The 22,635-nt window shown below is 41.0% G+C and overlaps 1 protein-coding gene across 1 annotated transcript in view; it reads right to left on the bottom strand.

Annotated features, from left to right (window-relative positions):
* NOSTRIN (nitric oxide synthase trafficking) overlaps positions 1–21,993 on the bottom strand; it is a 55,723-nt gene extending 33,730 nt beyond the window's left edge. Inside the window, exons 1-2 of the mRNA XM_040972080.1 lie at positions 21,918–21,993; positions 13,384–13,469 (exon numbers count right to left, since the gene is read on the bottom strand). Coding sequence (XP_040828014.1) covers positions 13,384–13,469; positions 21,918–21,944 — 113 coding nt within the window. The 5' untranslated portion in view covers positions 21,945–21,993. The remainder of the gene's footprint in view (positions 1–13,383; positions 13,470–21,917) is intronic.
* Positions 21,994–22,635: the final 642 nt, after the last annotated feature.

Genomic DNA, 22,635 nt, shown 5'->3' with positions numbered 1-22,635 from the left:
GGACTGGAGATCGATTTTTCTCTTTCTTCCTCTCTCTCTGTCCCTCCGCCTCATCTCTCTGTTTCTCCAATTCAAATAAATAAATAATTTTTCTTAATTAAAAATGTGTAATGTATTGTGAGAAATAGATTAACTCTAGATTATGATAGATGGAAATAAAGTGACATATTATGATTGAATCAATCAGACAGTAGGTTTCTGATGGAAGCTGCACCCGAAGTCAGATTTAAAAAACAAGCTTCTGATACTTTCAAAGTTTAAAAAGAATACAGCAGGGAGTCAGGGTGTGCCCTCCAAAAGCAAACTCCTTGGTTCTTCTGAATAGGCTAAATCACTTTTATCTCAAGCCGACTTCCTATTTATAGGCCCATCTAAAATGAGGGCATGTCCCTGGTCAGCTCCTTTTGAGTGTAGACAACATTTAGCCTATTTTATGTGTTCTGTCCTAAAAAGGACCATAAAAGTGTTTAATATTTTTAAAATGTTTAATGCTATTTTTATTGTAAAGTATTTTAAAAATTATTTATGACTTTAGCTTATCTGGAAAGCAATTCCAGAATTCTTTGGCAATTAACTTAATACCTGCACATTTTCACACAAATTAGACTCAGTGTCCAAAGACAGACAGCTTTCACATATAAAACAGGATCCACAGACCATGGGTTATTAATGTTTTGCCAAATTTCTATTTTCCTTTTTTATATAGCTGTGCTTTAGCATTTAAAAAGATTTTCTGTATTTATTTAAGAGGGAGAAATACAGAAAGAGAAAAGTTGAGAGAGAGAGAGAGAGAGAAAAGGAGAGAGAGGTATTCCATCTGCTGGTATTCCATCACTCCCTAACTGGATGCAAAGTCTAGGGCAGGGCCAGGCCAAAGTCAGGAGCCAGGAGCCAGGAGCTTCTTCTGGGTCTCCCACATGGGTGCCAGGAGCTCAAGAACTTGAGGCATCTTTCACTGTTTTCCCAGGTGCACTAGTAAGCAGCTGGATTGAAAATGGAACAGCCAGGTCTCAAATAGGCAATCATATGGGATGCTGGCACCAATCGCAGAAGCTTTATCTGATATGCTACAACACAGATCCCTGTCACTTTTTGAAAATAGACCAATGTATGAAATAGGTTAAGGCAATGCACAAAAACCACCCATTGGATGTCAGAACTTCTCCAAATACAAGGAAAGGAAAAGGCAAGTATGTTAAAATAATAGAGAACATAAATAAATACTTTATGGCATTTAGCAATACATTTCCCTGCCCTAGGAATATGTTGCAGTTGAAGGACAGAACAATAAAGACAGAGTGCTGATGAACTTTAAAGCTGGGAGAAAACCTCACTGCTGATGAATTCAGCTGCTGGATGGACCAACCTCAAGGGCTTCCAGGAAGCTGATGATGCAGTTATAGCCCTAGGCTAATAGAGACACAATGATGGCAGCAGCTGCTGTTAACCTACAAAGCTCTGCCTGATCTCACCCCCTCCTACTTGCCTCTCCTTCACTCATTCTCATACTCTGTGTCCACTGGCTTCCTGGCTCAGCGCCTGTGTGCATGCTGTAGTCTGTGCCAGGGAGCCGACGAGTAGCATAAACACATGATATGCTTCTTCATGCTAACCCAGGCAGGTTTTCTTTAAAAGTCACCTCTGCAAAGACCACCCTATCTTAAACAGGATCTTTGTCGCCACTCCTTTATAGTCTTTTTCTTTTCTTCAAACTGGCACATCTGTATGGATGGGATACTATAGGATGCTCCCTTACATATATTCACATGTCTGCCCACAGATTTAATATTTCTGCACGGTAAAAGCATAAAAATCCTTTCATCTGTTTTTTTAGAGAAATATATTGTCATTATCTACAATAACTCTACTGTGCAACAGAACACCAGAGCCGCTTGCTCTTATCAAACTATAACTTGTTGCCCATTAATCAGGCCTTATGTCTTTTTTTTCCTCCCAAACTGTACTGCCAATTTCTAACAGAATCAACTGTTTAAATTCCACATAGGGGTGAGTTCATGCAGTCCTGACTTATCTCACTTAACACAATGGCCTATAGTTCCATCCATGTTGCTACAAATAGCAAGAATTCATTCTTTTTCAAGGCTGAATAATAATCCATTAGTTACATGTACCACATTTTCTGCATTCATTCCTCAGTAGATGGATGCCAATGTTGTTTCCATTTCTTAGCTATTATAGATAGTGCTGCCATGAACATGGGAGGACAAATCACTTGTCTCCTGGTCAAGTGATTTCATTTCCCTTAGATATATACCCAGTAGTGGGGCTGCTGTATCGCTATGTTTTTAATTTTTGAAGCTATTACAGCTTTATTTGTGCACTGGCACTTAGAACTGTCTTATATCATACTGTAAATTTTTAGTGCACTCCTGTGAACACCGCTGGAATGCAAATGACTCCAGGAAGGTTAAGAATTACATTGTTTATTGCTGTATGCCTAGTTCTAGAATGGTGCTGGTGTGCAGTAGACACACAGGATAAATGTCATGAGAGTGAATGGATGAATGTGTTATCAGAGCTCACGGCTTTCTAGTACTTTGGAAGAGCTGAACACATAAATCCTGTCTTAGTCCTTTGCCAAGCAAGGTGTTTTTTTTAGGGCTTTCCCTTTCTCCATGCTTTCTAGAAAGAAACAGACAAAGCACAGAATGTAATGTGTTTATAGTGTTCGGCTCAAAGTGCTGGCACAAACCAAATTCTTTTCTAAAAATCACTTTATTTTCTTGAAAGACAGACTGACAGTAAGAAAGGGAGAGTCAGAGATCTTGCATCGGCTAATAGAGCAGCCAGGACTCCAATTCACATTGCAAATAAATAAGGAATGCCAACATCAAAGGAGATGGCTTAACCCACTGTGCCACAATGCTGGCCCTGTTAAACAATCTTTTGATACATACTAAGAATGTGATTGTTACCCAAAAGGACCCATAATTCTCCAAGATATCCCAATACACGGAGCTGGAGACAGTCATGGGCAAGAACCTATAGTTTGCTCACCCATTGTCTCCTACACAAAGCCACGTGGGTTCTGACAAGAGGCACATCCTCTTCCTTGGAATCCTGTTTTGCTTTCAGAGTGTTGTTACAGGTGCACAGTGTCTCAGAGGCCAAAAGTAAAAAAGACAACTAACAGAGGATGGTGTGCAATAAACATAATGGAATTCACTAAGGAAAAGAGAAGTTGGGTTTTGGTGACAAGCGAGGGAAAGGGTCCTGGGCTCTTCTTGCTTTGATTTGTCCATCTCTGCCCGAGTTCCAATACATCCCTTCAGATCTCTTAGGCATGATAAGAAAGAGGCCTAAATAGATTCAACTGCCACAGCCTATCTCGTATTGGCAGCCCTCCTTTTACATACACGTGCTTTAGAAGTATGTGGCAGAATTGTCTGAGGTTTTTTGTTTGTTGGTTTGTTTGTTTGGTTGTTTTTTGTTTTTTTCAAAGACAAAGGAACGTTTTGCTGGGTATGTTATTCTGGGCCGAAAACTTTTTGCTTTTAGAACCTGGGATATGTTGCTCCATTCTCTTCTGACCTGTAGAGTTTCCTTTGAGAGATCAGCCATGAATCTGATTGGGGTTTCTTTATATAGGTCAATTTTTTTTCCCACTATATTTAAGGATTTTTTTCCTTATGTACAACTGAAGAGAGTTAGATTATCTTGTGTTGTAGTGAAGATCACTTTTGGTCAACTCTATTAGGAGTTCTGTGCCCTTCCTGTTTGTTGTTTCCCAATTCTTTCTCCATATTAGAAAAGTTTTCATTTATCATTTCATTGAATACACCTTTAAACCCAGCTTCTCTTTCCGTACCTTCTGAAACTTCCATAACTCTTATATTTGACTGTTAATAATGTCTGTTAATTCTTGAATAGCTTGATCCAGCTCTGCTTCCAGCTTTTTGATTATTGCCCCACTGTGACAAGAACTATCTTCCAATTTTGAGCTCCTTTCTTCTGCTTCATTCATTCTCTTATTGAGACTTTCCACTGAATTCTTAAATTGCTTTATTGCATTCTTCATTTCCAATAATTTGGCTTGATTATATTTCAGTATTGCTATTTCTCGTGTGACATATTCTTTAAATTTCTTAAACTCTTGTATGTGCTTCTTGGTATCGGTAAGAAGCTTTATAACAAGTTTTAAAAAAATTATTTGGGGGCCCAGCACAGTGGTGCAGTGGTTAAGGTCCTTGCCTTGCATGCCCGGGATCCCATATGGGCGCCGGTTCTAATACCAGCAGCTCCACTTCCCATCCAGCTCCCTGCCACATATGGGCGCCGGTTCTAATCCCGGCAGCTCCACTTCCTTTCCAGCTCCCTGCCTGTGGCCCGGGAAAGCAGTCGAGGACGGCCCAAAGCTTTAGGACCCTGCACCCGCGTGGTAGACCTGGAAGAGGCTCCTGGCTTCAGATCGGCATCGGCCGTTGCGCTTACTTGGGGAATGAGAGATCGGTCGGAAGATCTTCCTCTCTGTCTCTCCTCTCTGTATATCCGCCTTTCCAATGAAAAATAAAATAAATCTTTTAAAAAAATTATTTATTCTCCATTTTCTCAATGTATTCCTTAGTTAACTCTGAGGTAGGCAAAGGCTTTTGCTCCTTTGTCTGGGAGTCTTCAGTAATATTCATTGTGCCTTTGTCTCTTCTTTTGTTCTTGGTCATTGCAATTCTGGTTAGCAAATTCTTCTCCTTAGGGCAGGTTTTTAAGCTGTGTCATCCACAGATCTACAATTTGACTTTAGTGATTGCAGTTGGTATCAAATTCTTTGTTTGCAGTCACTTGTGCCACTCCCTTCAGCAAGTTCCAGGCCTGGATTCTTGTGTTAGATGTCCACCATGGTCTCCGAAGCCCCAGCTCCTGGCTCACTGCTCTCAACTGCCTGTGATCCCATGCTGTGGCTGCAGTGTTGCCTGTTCAACCTTTCTCCCACTTTCTGTTAGAACAGTTTCCAGGATTAGGGAAGACAGCAGATGTCCCAAATAAAACAAACAAATAAACAAGCAAATAAATGAAAGAAATGTGTGTCAGTGCAGTAGTATGGTCTATAGGTCAGTATTCAGGTTGGCATTCCAATAGCCCTGCACATGAGAAGTGCACATCCAAATAGTGTCCCCATACAGATGTGCTGCATCACCACTGTAATGCCCAACCTGCATTCTGAGCACATCAGAAGAAGGCGGCAGTATTTGCTGGAGGCCTAATATGCCTGCCACTCTTCTCAGTGAATTTTCTTGCCTAACCAGTGAACCCTCCCAATGGGGTAGACACACCTTTCCACCCATTTCATGGAGAGAATCATCAAGGCACAGTGTTTAGTGAATCACTCACCTAAGAGCACACAGGAAAGAAGTGGTGGAACCAGAATTTGGACCTAGGCTTGCTGGGGAATCTACTTGCATAAACACTCTATCCTGTCTCTGAAGCTGTGGGGAGGAGGCTGCTGTTGGAGTTTTGTGCGACAAAGTCACCCCTTCATTGTGCTTGCTGAATCAGCATAGCTTTTAGCCATTCGCAGCTGCAGCTGTGTGCACATGGAACATGTCCTCAGTCTCTTTTCAAGGCATTTATGTGACAGTGAGGTGCCAGAAGGTAGGTAGAGTGAGGGGATTAAGTGCATGTAAAAGCGAAAAAGGAGGGTCTCTGCTGTCATGTGTCACCAACCTAACCTGCAGGGCTAGAGTGAATTAGACACAGCCTTCCTGAACAGCACAATCGTTTTCTTTGTCTCTCTGCCTGCAACTTGCTGATGACCACAAAGAGTTTTAGAATATGCCTTCAAATAACCCAAGTAAAGCAAGCTAGCATTAGCTAATCATCTATTCTTGCATTTAGCACCCTAATGACTATTTTGGGAATCTTGGCAGATGACTCTGCAAGTCAGAAGTGAAGGCAATGGCACGCTGCCAGGAGGAGGGGGTGTAGGATGCAGTCTCTGCGCTCCCTGTGATGGAAGGATCTCGTTCTGCCTGTGAGCGTGTTAGAAATTTGTCAAGGGCACCCACGTGGGTTTACAGGGTCAGGCCCTCAGCAGCTTTCTTTTTAACAGATGTTCATGGCTCAATTCCTCCCTAGAGAAAACATTACTTTTGTAAGAAGCCTGTGTCCCAAATGGCAAATGCAGAAGTTTTCACTTTTCTAAGTTGGAATGTTTGCCAATGGAAAATAATCCTGTGATGTGGCTGTTTGGAGCTATGGTCTGTGGAATAATGAATCTCTCTCCCTCTCTCTCTCTCTCTCCCTCTCTTATTGATAAATTCATAGGTAAATTCATAGATATATCTCCTTTCAGGATTTTTGCTGAAGGGAAAGAAATGGTCTTGCTGTTTTTGGAAGATACAGGCAGCAATGAGCCTCTTCAACTGGTTTCTTGCCAGCCCCTCCTCAGAAGCTTCTTATCATGGTTTCCAGCCAAAACAGGCTGAATCCAGGAAGGCTGGTGCTAAACTCACATTCATCCCATATTAAAACAACCAGAAAAAAGCTTTGAAGTGCTTGGTGCTTAATTCTCCAGCCCTTTCCCTTCTGTACCCTTCTCATTCTGCAGCCAGCATTTCTGAGTGACGACGCCTCTGCCAGCAATCTTCTTGGCACTTGTGGAATGGATGATGCACAAATCTTTACATGGATAACTCATTCTCAGAACAGTTCAGCGAGAGTTAGATTCTGGAGAGGGAAATAACTCATTCCTGCTTTTCATCTACTTTTATTCTGATTTACCTTTCAGGCTGCAAGGCAGGTCAATGCGTTTTCATTAGCAGTAATGAAGACTAACCAACAATCAATAACCAATATGTGACTTAAATTTTAAAACAAACTCTACTTATCAAAGAAAGCTGAGATGGAAGATACATAGCTTCAGGTTCAATGTTTCACATGGGGCACCAATTAAACAATAAGAATAATATAATAGATCATGTAATCAACATGAGTATATCTTGCTCTAATAAAACTAAGGTTATAAAAAGTGACTTAAATAAAACTGTGGTGGCACCACTGTGTCTATGAGGAATTAACTAAAATTGAGCAAAGGCCTTCTCATACTTGAAAAAAGACAGGTGGAGAGCCCTCCCTCCATTGTGAATGAAGAAGTGATTCAGTCATTCCCAATTCCTCATCAGAGTGTCACTCCTGTCTCACATTCTGTGCTTCACCAGCAAGAACTTCACTCTAGGACCTGAAACTGCTCTTTTCCACCCAAGCTTTAGTAGATTTTTTTATAGTCCCAAGTTCGCCCTACAGTTAGTTTGAATTTAAAATGGGCTATTGGCAAGTTGAAAAATTTCAGATTAAAGTTCTTATTGCTGTCTTGCCAGTCCCCCTGCACCCTTACTAATTGTCTTAATCCAGTTTTGGGGGCTATAAACAGAGGAGAAATGGGAGAAGGAGATAGGGGCAGTGCCCTGGAAGAGGGTCCTGTCACCACTCATCATGGCCTTGGAAACACATCCCCCATGGCAGCTTTAGAATTCCTGTTCCCGTTTGCTTCTTCATTTCCTGAGTGTACGAGTGTGTGTGCGCGTGCACGTGTGTGTGTGTGTGTGTGTGTGTGTGTGTGTGTGTAGGAGGAAGAGAGGGGTGTTGTGGTGGTAAGACTCAGATATACTGAAGAAAGCCAGTTTTTAGAATGTTTTATCTGAGACACAGAATGTTCTACAGACTCCCACTGTATCACATAGACATTACTGTGGTTGTTCTGTTTAAATGAGAGGCAGTGAAGTGAGAGCAAGATCTACACATTTAGACCTCCTCTCCATCCCAGTGATCATCCCCACCCCCCACCCTGAGGGCTCCCGCTGTCCCCTTGAGCTCTTTGTGCTTGATGACAGCCAATGCTCCTTCCCATGGAGGACCCTCAGATTCTGTGCATGGAGCTGGAGCAGGACACCTGAGCATACTGGGATTCCCAGGGAGGTGCCCAGCACTGCCAGCTCATGAACAGCATGCCCCTGAAGTGAGTCTCAGTTGGACTGGCATCAACATGTGTGATCCTTTCCATTTTCCGTTCTGTTAATTGGGATGGATAAGATTTCATACAGGCCACAATGGAGTGTGAGAGCTAGGGTAAAGAGGCCAAATCTAATACATATCTAAAACAGCTTTGAGCCAGGTTTGAGCCAGATTTGAAGGACAAGGGTGGATTGAAGTTGTCTCCATTCATCCCAGTCAGTAAAGTACTTTTTTTTCCAATATACAAGCTCATAGTGTGAGGCAGTGGCCCTAGATAGAATAGTTCAAGAGAGACTTTTAATAGAACAATACAAGAGGAAATGAAGTGCAAAGAAAGTAAGAAAGAAAGAAAGAAAGAAAGAAAAACAGAAAGTTATGGGCATCAAAGGAATTTAGAAAGAAAAATGAAGTCTTGATCATGAGTTGAGAAAGAAAGAGTTGTAGATACAGGTGACTCCCAGATATTGCTCTTGTTTGATTGGGCAGTGATCTCAGCCAACACAGTAAAATTACAGAAGGAGGACCAACTGTGCAGAAAAGCCAACAAACTGCTGGATATGCTGACTTTGCAATGCCATGGGACAGACACGTGGACACAACTAAGGTAGTTTCAAATGAATGACAGTTCACACAACAGTTAAGCCATGTTGGCTGCTGATACACATTTTGTCATCCTTGCTCTGCAAAAGAGTTGAAGCTGTGGGGGTTTATATCTCCCAGGGCAATGCTACAGTGGAAAAGGTGGGGATTTCTCAAAGATTCTCAAGAATTGAAATCCATTTTTTATTCCTTTGTTGACACTATCTGAAACAGATTATGGATGGAACAAATGGCCAACTACACTTCCTTCTATTAATTCTTTTTTATGTCTAGAGTGGCAGTTCTTGCCTGGTAGTAAGCTTTTTTTTACAGAGAAACAATTGATTTTCCCATCAAGACCAGTTTAAATACTTGCTGTCATGCAGCAGGAAGCCAGATTCTTAGTTTCTAGGAAAGTGCAGTTGTCTCTTTAAATTTGATCTGTGTGTGGAAGTGAACTCAAGGACTTTGTCATTACGCATCTTGGGAGCTGCTGGTCAAATCTGAGTTTGCAATAGCAAAAATGGAAACTCAAGTACCTAATTGGTGAAAGCAACTAAGCATGGGCATGAATTGCAGAACATCCAAGCAAATAGTGTTTCAAAAACAGCTTTACTTTCTGTCACCCCCAATTAGAGTAAATGCAAGGAGGCAGCTGAGCTTGGAAAAGAAGCATTATCTGGATTTTCAGCTTGGCTGTGAAGCTGCCTCTTCTCTCCACCTGCTGATTCAGAAATCTGTGGAGTATATCTACCTTACTATGGAATATACAAAGTGTGTGGAAATGTCAACCGCCAAGGACAGATGGTAAGACAAGGGTGCAGGTGTAATAATTCCTGCTTTTATTTCTTCACTCAACCTACGAATATTTATCAAGTGCATTTTAGCTGGTAGGTGCCTCTAATTTCAGATCCAATATACTCTTTCTTTCATTATGCCAGCTGCTGGATTAACCTCTGTGATTTTTTGTCTTAACTTTCATTGGAAATGTGGGCTGTATGTATGGCCATATGTATGGCAAGAGTACAATTTTATTAGTCTTATGAGATTTACCTTTTTCAAAAAAATATTTATTTAGTTTATTTGAGAAGCATCTGTCTATATACACATATATATCTATATATGTTCTGGATATATGTGTGATATATATGTGATTTATGTCTAGATATATATGTTCACACACACACGGCGAATAGAGAGAGAGATTTATCCATTGACTCACCCTAAAAATAATCACATCAGCTGGGGTTGTTCCAAGCCAAAACCAGGAGCCAGGTGCTTCATCTAGGTCTCCCCCATGGATCCAGAGCCCAGGGGTCCAGACACTTTTTTCTGCTGTTTTCTTGGGTGTATTACCAGGAAGCTGGGTTGGACATGGAGCAGCCAGAGCCTGAACTGGCACTGATTTTGGAAACTGGTGTTGCAGGAGATCACTTAACCTGCTATACCACAATGCCAACTCCTAAATTTATTTTATGATGCTATTCTTATCTCCAATCCCAACAGGAGAGTTCCTTTTGAAAAAAATATAAAATTAAAAATAAAACAAAACAAGGGAAAAGGTAGGAGTCATTGATGCAACTGTATTGAACTCATGCATTTATGAAGAAATAAGGTCTGACCTAACTTAAGTACAGTTGGTGAGAGTCAGCCTTTTATCTGATGTATGTGTAGGCCAGCAATTTTGAATTTACAGAGTAAGGAAATAGCAAGGCCAGCTGAAGTATAACCATTCACCCTTGTCATGTGTTTATAATGTGGGCTCCATTCCAACATGACAGGAAGAAGTAGTGACCTCAAAATCACACGATTCTCTCAAGAGAAAAATTACCCAAAGCTAGGAAGGGAGGTGTCCTCTGTCTGTGGCTGCTGGCATGCAGGAACACAATAACACAACATGCTATGCATTCATAGCCTAACCAAGTGTTTGTGTCCAGTGGAAAACAGTTCTCCCCACAGGCCACCTCTTGAATGTGAGCACACATCCCCAGGATTAACTTCATGATCAAGAACTGATGAGGGTTGTGGAGGGAGAACAAGGAATCTTAAGGATTTGGGGATATTATAATTGTACGTGTACTTGAATCAACATAAATCAGTGACTGATGACATTTGAGTTAAGGGTATATCATATATACCCTTAATTCAATTATATAAGTAATTTAATTGTACAAGGTTAGATTTACAAAGTGTTTCGCAAAGAATTTATTGTACAAATGACCTAGTGTAATTTTTCTTCATCTAGAGAGAACATGAGTTTTATTTTTTGTACATATGTTTTTCTCAGGAATGCTCTTGCAATTTTGCTAACCAATAGCACTGCTTCTTTAGGAGGGAAAGCCATGGAGGGAGCTGTCTTCAGCTCCTCAGCCTGTTCTGCCCTGTAACTGTGCAAAGAGAGGCTTTTACACATTTCTAGGCCGGGGTAGGTGGTGGCCATAGAGAGACACAGACAAGGAACGAAGGTGCTGTACGGAGAATATAGACTTGTCTGTGGCAGGGTGGAGATGTGGGAAGCTGATGTGAACAGGGGAGAAACAAGAAAGCAACCTTTCAAGCAGTGATGCCTCCAGGTTTTTCAGTTAACTGTTGAGCCTCTTTATGAGCAGGCATTGTTTTCTACCATCTTCAAAGCTCTCTACCAGGCAGTAGCTGAACTCCTAAGACACCAAATCCCCAAGGATCAGATGAGAGCAACACAAGTCACGTGCTTAACTAATGTGTACAGATTCTTCCTGTTCACAAGCCGGAAATGTTTGCTAATCTGGGTCCTGAGTTGAGTTTTCAAAGAATAGCTAGCTGGCCTTATTTAAATAATTTCCTTTGAGACAGATAAAAAAATATTTCTTATGGAAGAAAGTCCTTCCTAAATGGGTCCTCTCCCTTTCTCTTTTATGGACTTTAATAAATATGGCTGTTAAAATTTCGTATTTAAATATTTCCCCCCCCGCAAGGCCCAGCATGATGATTCAATTGGCTAAATCCTCACTTTGCAAGTACTGTGATCCTATATGCCAGTTCATGTCTCAGCCACTCCACTTCCCATACAGCTCCCTGTTTAAGGCCTGGGAAAGCAGCAGAGGATGGCATAAAGCTTGGGAGCCTGTACCCATGTGGGAGACTTGGAAGAGACTCCTGGCTCCGGGCTTCAGAATGGCACAGCTCCAGCTATGTGGCCATTTGGGAAGTGAACCAGAGGATGGAAGAGCTCTCTCTCTCTCCTTCTTTCTGTAAATCTATATTTCCAATAAAAATAACAAATATTTTTTAAAGATTTTTTTCCTTTGGGATAGTGCTGTGCAGCATTGGTTTAAGCCACTATTTATACTGTGGGCATCCCATATCTGAACATTGGTTTGAGTTCTGGCCATTACACTTGAGTTCCAACTTTCACTCATGCACTTGAGAAGGCAGAAGAGACTGCCCCAAGTACTTGGACCCACATAGGAGACCCAAGTAGAGTTCTGGCATCCTGACATCAGCTTGGCCCAGCCCTGGCCTTTGCAACTGCATGAGGAGTGAACCAGCAGATAGAAGCTCTCTTCTACTCTGCCTCCTCTCCCACCCTGTGCCTGGACTCTCCCCACTGGCCACCGGCTTTTAAGTAAGCAGGCACATCTTTAGGAAATTTTTCTTTTTTAACTTGACCTGTTTTTCTTTATTAAAGCCTATTAATGGACCCAGTGCATTGGCTCTGGGGCTAAATTCTAGCTTTGTATGCCTAGGATCCCATACAGGCATCAATTCATGTCCAAGCTGCTACACTTCCCATCCAGCTCCCTGCTTGTGGCCTGGGAAAGCAGTAGAAGATGGCCCAAAGACTCGGGATGCTGTAACCACTTGGGAGACCTGGAGGAGGCTTCTGGTTCCTGGTTTCAGATTGGCTCAGCTCTGGCTGTTGTGGCCATTCGGGTGTGAGCCAGCAAATGGAAGATCTTTCTTCCTGTATAAATCTACATTTAAAGAAAAAATCTTGAAACAAAACTGTTAGTGCTTTCCCATATCCTTCTTTTTGGTCTTGGTTATTGATTCTGATACAGCTAATCTTTGCTCTTGACCTACTAGTATAGGATTCATTTAATCCACAGAATCAATTCCTTCTGGCACATGAACATTATTTTAAATGTGGGATAGTTTAGTTTATAAGAACTATCTCACAATCTCTTTAGAAATGTTTATTACAGAGCTGAATAGGGTCAGGGAAAAGGCCTAAAACCTGTCTTATGCCCTTAGTCAGTCCTTGGGTTCCCTAATTTTAAGCAGGGTGTTTTGTGCCATTCTTGACTGAGTGAAGAGGGTACATTTCAGCCCAGGGAACAAATTCACACACAGCCACACCTGGTGTTAGGAGTAAAGCATATAGACAGGGTATGGCTTTTCATCCACCCTTGCTTTCAGCCATCAGACATTCAGCAAAGAATTCCAAGAGGCCAGGCTCAAGTTGCTGATAAGGAAGGCATAGCCTCTGCTTCTGCAGGAGACACACAACTTTTCACTGATAATCACTGTGGGTTGAACAGTACAATGGCAAGCATTGTACTACATCATTGTATTGTATCTACATCAGATACAGCAGCAGGGGATGAACTCAGACTGTGAAAGCAGAATACGCTTGGCTGAGGCTTTCCAAACAGAATTACTTCCTGTTATCCCTTGGTTTTTATGGTACTCAGTAGATAAATGTATAAGAGAAGAGAATCACTCTTAAAATCAGTCTCTAGAGAACTAAAACACCGCATCATATTCTGGAAAGTAGGACAGCCTGCAATCTCGCCTCCACTCACATCACTCGTGGCAACTGCAAAAGAAGAGCCGTTGATTGTAAATTACAGTTTGTACCTTTGCTGAAGAATGGACGTGACCTGCTTGCAGAAATTCTCTCCATTTTGAGAAAACTCCTTTAGGTTCTTGTATACTTTGTTATACTGAAACAAACAAACAAACAATGAACAGGAGGGTTAGGAGCACTTGCAAAGGCAGCTGCATAAATGCCTTTGGCTTGCTAATGGAATGGTGGCGTTGGAAATGACTGTGCAGCGACAAGGATGTGCTTCTTTTGCACGATTTGTCCAAGTCAAGGTGAAACCTCTTCCAACTGGATTTCAAGCTCCTGGAGTCATTGTCAGATAAAGCTGGTTTGTATGATTCTCCCCAATGCCAAATATAAGCAACTCAGCAGGGCATGCTCCTGGAGTCTGGTTTCTTGCCACTGTTGTTGTTTCCAGAAAGGTCGAAAGTCCACTCTAACCATTTTGTACCTCGACTTAACCATCTCAAAACAATATTCATGGGGCTCAAGACACACTATTAAAGCAAGCTTTTCTTGGCTAGGTATGAAATTGTAAATGAATAACTTGGCAATAAAAAGTTGCCCTTGTCCCCTCTATGTCTCAAATCCAGTGACAGAGATCTTGTAAGTTTGACAACTAATTTGGTTGAACCAAACCTTTTACGTAAGTAAATTTTTATAAATTCATTCATATATGATTTAGCCTGAGGAACCAAGAATTTCAAGCAAAAAAAAAAAAACTTATCATGTGATTTATTCCTCCACCATGTCATTCTGAATATTGTATGTATAAGCTTCAAAACTGATGACCTCAGAGTTTTAAGTATCCAAGTGGACAGGGCAAGTGTCAGCTGACTCTGCAGCTTTCTCTGACACGGGGCAGGTGAATTAGATGGTGGAGCATTCCATACATACTCTCATAATTTCCAGCTGTTAGAGGCAACAACAGATTGCATTTTTCAAAATGAATGAGATTCTGCAAGTTGCATCAAAATGGCTAGAGAGCATCATGTTGAATTAAATAAGCCAGACACACACAGGAGAAAAATTCCACATGTTTTTCTTCATTTGGGGGAGCTAAAATTTAGAAAGCAAAAATTGAAAATAAAAGAATGGAATGCCTGTGTATCAGTTCTGCTGAGTTACAGTCGAACTTTTCTTTAAATCTGTGTCAGAGGAATCGTTAAAAGTTACATTTTACTACAGCTTTAATTATTTTGTGTCCATTTGGAAATTTGCTTGATTGACTGAAGTTGAATATCTTTTCAATGTATTTAGCCCTTGCCTATTTTTCCTGTTGAACTGTCGTGGTTTTTTTTTTTTTTTTCATCTTATTTGCTGATCTCTTTATTTGGTGGGGCATTAAACCTTTGACCATCATGTGAATTAAAAACATGCTGTGTTAAAAATAATAAGTAAAATATTAAGTTGAAGCAAATAAAAATGCTCACCAGAACTTACCTAGTGCATCTGTAAGAGGAGAAAGGAGACCTTATTAGGATTGTATCATTCCTAGAGGATAAGTTCATTCTACGGGGAATAGAAAACAGAAAACTTGGCTGCCAAATATCACAGCTTTCTGTATTAAATTGGGAGGAAAGACAAGATACTGCACGAGGATGAGAGAATTTAGAGTACTTAAGGCTATTACCACATCCTAGGTATTGTATTATTCCAAGTCTATGCATAGGGGCATGGGTCAGGTCATGTCTTTAGATCCTTCTTCCTCTCTGGCCCCAAGCTCTCTAATTCTGCACTAGCACCATATGCAGGGGCTATTGCACTTCCTGGGCCCCCAAGGTATTCATGCATGTGGCTGTGCCTGCTACATGGGACACTCAGTAAGCGGAAGGTGCTCTGCCTTTTTCCTTTCTTAGCACTCTCCAGCTGAATCCTGGAGACAGGAGCACACATTTAGATTATATTGCTAGAGAAGAAACGAGTCTGGGTTCATAGCAGCTATGCCGACAAGTCCTGAGTCCTCTGTGTTGAATTCAGTTTTATGTGTGAGAGAGGTACAGGGGACTTTAGAAAGACATTTTTGTTTTGGATTTTCCCATGTGCAGCTGAACAGTCTTTTAATCTTTGTTTCAAATTGTGAAACATACCAGCATCATAAAATAGTCATGATACAGAAATTAATGATACACATTATGTGCTTACAACGATTTCATTCTGCTCTCAAACAGCTGTTCTTTTTCCTTCTTATATTTTCTTTGTCTATTCTTGGGCATTTGTTCTCCCATACAACTAGTTCTCTAATTACAATTTTAAAAAACCTCTATTGGGATCTTGAATTATATTACACATACATCAATCTGGAGAAAGTGACTTTTAAAGTGATTTTTTATTTAGAGTTCACATATAAGCAATGTTGTAAGTCTTCATTCATTAAAATCTTATTCAGTGATTTTTCTCTGTAAATTCTGTTGTTTTCATATTTTGTTTAGTTAGAAATATCCAATAATATTAAGCTAGATAACAACAACAACAACAATGAAAAACTACAAGGTCCTGGACAAGAGAAGGACAGGAATGCAAATTTGCAGAGTAAGTGTTTTCTGCGCCCACAAGATCAGGCTAGTGCTGGGGCTGGGGCTGGGAGAAGGCAAAGTGTAGAGTGGTAGAGTCCTTCTGGAGAATTGCAAGTGAAACAAAGAAGCTGTGTTTGTCCTGAGGGAAAGAACCGTGCAGCCCACAACGCCTGGAAACAGTTGTGAGTGAGGAAGAAGAGTAGGGAGTGAAATTGGAAGATAAGTGTGCAAACAGGCAAGACTTGTCTAAGTGAGATTTGTTTCTATGTGCTTGGGATGCAGGGGCATCTTCCATTTCCAAACTTATCAGGCCATTAAAATTCCCTAAGACCCATGTTTTATTTAGCCTCAAGTGGTCTGGTTTTCAGAAAGCAGATCACGCTGAAAGTGTAAAACAAACTGAAAACTCAGCTGCCTTCTGTGGCCCTGGTGTAGCATGTGCTGGTCTCCCCAAATACATTCAAGCTCCACTTTCTAAAGTAAAGGGTGGCTCAGTCCACACACAGTTTATGGCATCAATTGACCCTGGGGCTGCCAGTCCTAGATTTTGCCAGATGGTCTTCAAACATTTAATAATTTTTCCCATAGGCAGAAAATATCTGCACAGGAACAGCATGGTAAATGGACAAAGTTGCTCTGGAAAGAGGCCACAGGCTCTTGGTTCTGCCTCCCTATCGGGTCAAGGGCTGAGGGGCTTTGAGTTTCAGGGACATGTGTAACGCATTCTTGGAACTCCAGGACACTCAGGCTCCTGTGCGTTGGGAAGCTCCTCAATACAGGTGGTTGTTGTAACTTAGTGGTAACAGAAAGCAGTTCTACTTCTTCCATCAAAGAAAAGAATCTTTGTCTTTGATACCCTGTTCAGTGTGCTGTAAATTCCCTGCTGTAAAGGTGCCATCAATAAATCATAGCTAAGAGTGTTCCATGACCTTAGCATAACTCCTTATTTAAAAGCAATGACTCCATGCCTTTCTTCACGTGCCATCTATGCAGACATGAAAACCCCAAAGCAGACTTTCCTAAATGCTAAAGCAGACCCCAAAGACTATCTGGTCCAGCATACATGTTTGTGTCCACATCATTAGAGAATTGTGCACTGCATCTGCTTTGAGAGAACGAAATCTCTCAGCCTTGACTTTGTCTCCTTTGTTCCTAGCCTGCTTGCAAACCCCAGAGATCTTGGAGGGGTTCAGGAGCATGGTTGGAAACCATGACACTCCTATCCCTTTGTTTATGCTTATGGCCTAAAGAGCTCAACACAAATGCAACAGGCAGGAACAAGACTGTGATTAGAAATGGTCAATAAGCAAATTGATTTCAGAACCAAGTGTGTTTATAACTGACTAATCAGTGTAATCACTTATAGTAACATTTATGTGCTACGAGCAATATGTTTGTGTATATAACATAAACAGCACAAGAAGAAAGGTTTGCTCTGGCCCAAGTTGTGGGAAAGAAGAAATTTTCAGTGTCCTTTTCCTACCCATTGTACTTTTGAATAGTCCATCCTTTCCCAAATATCCATGCTAAGAAATAATCTAATACTAACAGTATATTCAAAGAGGAATTTATATTAATATGTTGCTTCTTTCTGGGAACCTTACCTACTATGAGAAAAATGGTATGACTTCCCCCAGCTTTTAGAGAGCCTTTAGGCTGCTGGTGGGATAGTTGGGACTTTTCTAAGTCTCTAAAAAAATTCTTTCACACAGAACACTAGTCTATACAGATATTTGCTGTTCTGTCATTGGAAAATGTTTCTATCCAGCACTCAGGCAAATTGTGCTGTATTCATACCGCCATTACAAAAAGTGATGCAGGCAATCAGCATATGAAATGATTAGATAGGTGGATGGCAAACAATATCAAATGCTTAGATCAAGCTTGATCTAGACTTTCCTTTTGACTTTCACAGTTCAAATGCCTTAGAGGCCTATTAAACATTAAACTGATGTTAAATAAACAATGGCACTCTTTTTCAGTATAATTGAATGCACTTTTGTTGGATGCCTTTCCTATACAGGCACAGGTTTCATGGAAATTCTGATTTCACAGAGGAATACTATTTCAAAATATGCCCCCTCTTGGATTATGTGTATCTATTAGCCATCTGTGTAATATTTGTGCTTCACGTGGCAGGTGGTAATAGATTACATAATACAGAACCTTAAAAATATGATCTGTATTCTACATGAGCACTGATTCAAGTCTTAGCTCCTTTTCCTGTCATCTACCTCCCCGTTAATGCATCTGGCAAAGCAAAGACGAGGGCCCAAGTGTGTGGGACTCTGCCATTTGTGTGGGAGGCCCAGATGAAACTCTTGGCTCCTGGCTTTGTCATAGCTCAGCCTCAGCTGTTGAGGTCATTTGTGGAAAGAACCAGTGAATGTAAGATCTCTCTCTCTCTCTCTCTGTCTGTCTAACCCTGGCTTTCAAATAAATGTACATTAATAATCTTAAATACATACATAAATCAATAAATAGATAAATAAATAAACAAATAGAAAAGGCATAGCCTACCCTACCCTCTCCTCTAACTTTCCATAAAACCAAATAGAGGTGGTATGGCCTGGGACACATCTTGCTAATCTACACTGGGGGCTCTGTGGACTCCTTTAATCCCAGCCAGCTTTAACCTGCCTCTTCTGCTCCTTTTCCCATAGAAATCATGAACTGTGACTCAGTGTCTTCCTGGTGAGAGGCAGCAACCATTTACCCGACTGAGCTGCGAAGATGGCAAGCTCAGGTTGGTATCTGAACCAGGTTATCGGTTTAAGAAGCAGCCTGGTGCTGCTTCAATATCTGATGCTGATGCCAGGCCAGAAGGGACTGACCATATATAACCCCACATGTCCACTTAGACAGGACTTTCTATCTGGATCCTAACAGAAAAAGTAAAGCTGTGTTTGTAGTTTGTTGCTTGTTCTTGATTTCTACTGGGTTATTTCTTTGGAGGGCACTTGCTTTTTTTTTTTTTTTTTTTAAGATTAGATGATTTCTTTGGGTAAATTTGATCTTATTTTCTTGCACATAGATTTGAGGATTTTTTATGGCATATTCTGGGGTTTAGAAGCTAAGCTCACAGGTATGCAGCTTCAGAGCCAATTTCTTTTTCTTGTCAAATCCAGAACTTTAGGAAATCTTTCTCAAAAAGTCCTGAAATTCTTAGGATTATTTAAAGCCCCTACATAGCATTTAGGCAATCTTTGTACTATCCTGGTGACAATAATTTGAAAGCAGATGTTAATCTGGCTTACTGGGGTTAAAAGCCCTGCTATCTGCCCATTTTGTCTATCAGTACATGAATAAGCATTTTTCTTTTCTGGTACCAGTGATTCTGATGATTCTGTTATTGAAACCTCTTTTACCTGGGATAACATTTTTAAATTCATGAAATCAAATAATACAAAACTGCAAAGGAGATGAATTATACTGTTGTATATTTATGGAAACATCTTTAAAAAAAATTGTGACATTTTGTGTTTTCTATTACCATACTAAATAAAAAGTGTTAAGAATTTACAAATTTTCTACTTTAGCCTGAAGATAAATAATATATTTTTAGATACCTACAGCAGCTATGCAGCTATGTAATAATATCTGTAATTTTTATTGGTTACAATGTAACAGACAATGTTACTAGCATTGAGGCTTGTGGCCTATATTCAGAATTGAAGGAAATGCTGAATTTTATATGGACACTTTGGGAGTAAATCAGTGGATGGCAGATCTCTCTCTCTCTTTGCTCTTCATATGGATACAAAATAAACAATTCACTGCTTATTTAAAGTGTTTCATTTCTAAAGCATATTTTAAAGAGTGAACATAAATAGAGATGTGTTTCCTATTGATGGAAGCTCGTGTGATTCGCTGAGTCCCATACACGGAGAACAGGTTAAGAACTGTAGCTAAGTTAAGACTTTATGGATTGTGTTTTGTGTAACCCCAAGGACTTTCGGAATGGGCATTTGACACATAGTTAAAGTGTCGGTTTCTTTTATGAGACTATTAAGTGTTTCATGAAGCTTTCACTTGCAATGCCTTTCCTTGTTTTATTATGTTCCCTAACTGCAGCTTTATCTTCACACAGCATTGTTCTCTAAGTACAAGTTAGGACAGACAGTGGCAGGAAATAACCTTGATGGAGATGAAACAATAGCAAATAAATAAATATTCTGTGACTTTAGTGAATTTAGAAACCCAGGCTGAGGGGATATCCGCTGCCTTTTGATTCCTGGACACTTTGGATGGCAATGGGTGTGCAGGGATGACCTTGAGAATGGTGAACAAGGACGTGAGTCTGGGGTCAAAGAACACTCAGCACAGCAGGGGCAGAGCCTCCCACTGACACTATGATGGACTGCCCAGGGGCTGTTGGAAGGTCATGATCTGCATATTAACCTCCCGGCCTGTAAACAAGATGTTAAGTTTCTAATTCCTCTTCTTGCCTTCCTTTCTCCTCAGTTCCTTCTCTGTCTCTGTTATACCCTTTTCATCTCTCATTCACTCTTGTTTCTTCATATAACTGTAGTCTCTCTCTCTCTATCTCTCTGTCTCTCTCTCTATCTCTCTGTCTCTCTCTTGTCTAATTCACTTGTTCTTGACTTTCTTCTTTGGTGATGCTTGGTGCAAATTTCCTTCCAACTGACTCTACACAGTATCATCCAGGCTTTAGAGTTGGGACAGAAGAGGATTTAACTAATTAGCAAGGAACAGACTCAAAGAGAAAAATAAATCAGCTAACAAAGAAATAAATTCTAAAAGAGTCAGATATTTTTAAAAAGTGATACAGAATTGCCAAGGATAAAAGATTGAGAATTGAGATCACTAAAACATGTTACTCCTAGATCTGTATGCAACCATATTGTTAAAATTTGTTTTCACATTAAGCAATATTATTTTTTATTGAGAAAGTGATAGTTGGCCTGACTGGTTGCTATGTTTTATCATTACCATTACTACCCATTTGGGAATTCATCTCAGCTTCTCTGATTCTGAAGCTCAGTCTGTGGAATAGCAGTCATAATTCCATCTACTCTAAGCATGTGCTTTCCTTATCCATTAAGTAAATAAAAGGAAACCAATAATGTCTTGCTGGTCTTTGGCTTTATAGCCATATTGTAGCTTTCATTTATCTACCTCATCAGTTTATTCTTTCTAAAGACAAGTACAGAAGGGATGACTGTAACCCCTTCTTATCACCATTTGTTAGGACAAGAAACTAGCAGTTTCTTGACTACTTTGTTTTCAAAGCAAATATCTCCCCTGCTTGTGTCTCTGGTTCTCTAGATAGCGTCTCCCCGCATGCTGCTGACCGCCACACAGTGTCTTTGAACTTTTGGCCAACCTTCTATTTCTGGTAATGCTCACAGGACTGGAGTTCAGCATGCTGGGGAACGGTCTGAGGGTCACCAGCAAGTGGGAAGTTGGCCCTTCCTCAGGCAGTTTCACTGAGGTGACAGCCACTGCAGGCTGGACAGAGTAGGAGTTTGAGCTTCCCGCTGCTGGTAAACCATCGGAAGAGCCCTCACACAGCCAACGGTACAAACAATTCACATTCCATTCTGCGGCAAGCCTGCCTGACAGCCGCTGCAGGTGGACAGGTGGACAGAGTGGGGACTTGTTCTTTCTCCCCCCGTCCCCAGGACTTGTAGTCCTTGGCTCAAACAATATGCAGGACAAAAACAGTCCTCCTTAACCTCATTTTCAAAGCCAAACACTGGTTTTTGTATCTGTCTACCCAACACAGGATACTGGCACCGTTGGAAATGCTTTAAGAATGTTTTCTAAACAGCCACTATCTGGTTCCAAATACCATGCTCTATCTGCTGAAATATTTTCCTAGAACACGGGAGTGGGAGATGGCTGTTACCTGCCCTGTCTGGTCTTGGGAAGGGCTCAGTTACTTATTCAACCAAGAAAACTCAAGCTTTTGTAGCACAGTCAGTATTCAAACATCTAAGTTTGTGAGCAGCTCAAATCCATTCATGTTCACATCTGCCCCCACGCTCCCTCCCATACCCAGCCACATGGCTCACTTTGTTACTCACCGAGCAATTTGCCAGCGGGTCCCTCATGTTGCAGTAGTTTTTTGTCTCTGTCCTTTTTCCTCCAACAGAGCCTTCTGGAGGCGGCAACCAAGGTCGGGTGTGGCCTTGGCTTCCGGGATTCAAAGGCCCGGTGTACGTCAGTCCTTGTCAAATAGACCAAGGAGGAAGTCCCAGCCCTGGACTTTCATCCAGTTTGTTTCCTGAAAAAGCAAAGAGCTGCTCTGGGTCCAAAGAGCCAGCAGGAGACAGAGAGCAGGACTTGTGTAAAGTCTGACAGAGTGGGACACTCAGGCCTGAACAGGGTGACTTGACAAGCAGGTGAGAGAGGCTGGGAGGTACCCCAGGAAGCCTGGCCTTCAGGGTGACAGTGGCAGGGGTGCATTCATGATCTCTTCACCGTCAAGGTTTATCATACTGTGTATATTCTGTATTTCATTGCTTATCAGTCTGGTGTGGATCCAGACAGAGACTCCTCATTCAGAGTTGGTTCATTCCCAGAGGATGCAAGCAGGTACCTGTGAGCCTGTCTTTGGTATGAAGGCACAATAAAAAGTATGGGGGAAATGGTCTGAGAGCATACTTCAAATCTGGTGCAAAAATGTTTGCAATCCATGCATTTTTGTCATAATATGAATTTCCATGAACTTTTTAAAGCCCCCTCACATATATACATTGTTTATTTACATTTTTCTTCTTTTAAATATGTTTCAGTTTTTAT

The sequence above is a fragment of the Ochotona curzoniae genome, unplaced genomic scaffold (genome assembly GCF_017591425.1).
Source record: "Ochotona curzoniae isolate NIBS_2020 unplaced genomic scaffold, NIBS_Ocur_1.0 contig_2210, whole genome shotgun sequence".
Classification (NCBI taxonomy): Eukaryota; Metazoa; Chordata; class Mammalia; order Lagomorpha; family Ochotonidae; genus Ochotona; species Ochotona curzoniae.
The sequence above is the reverse complement of the archived record's forward strand: the minus strand, read 5'-3'. Positions and strand labels throughout refer to the sequence as shown.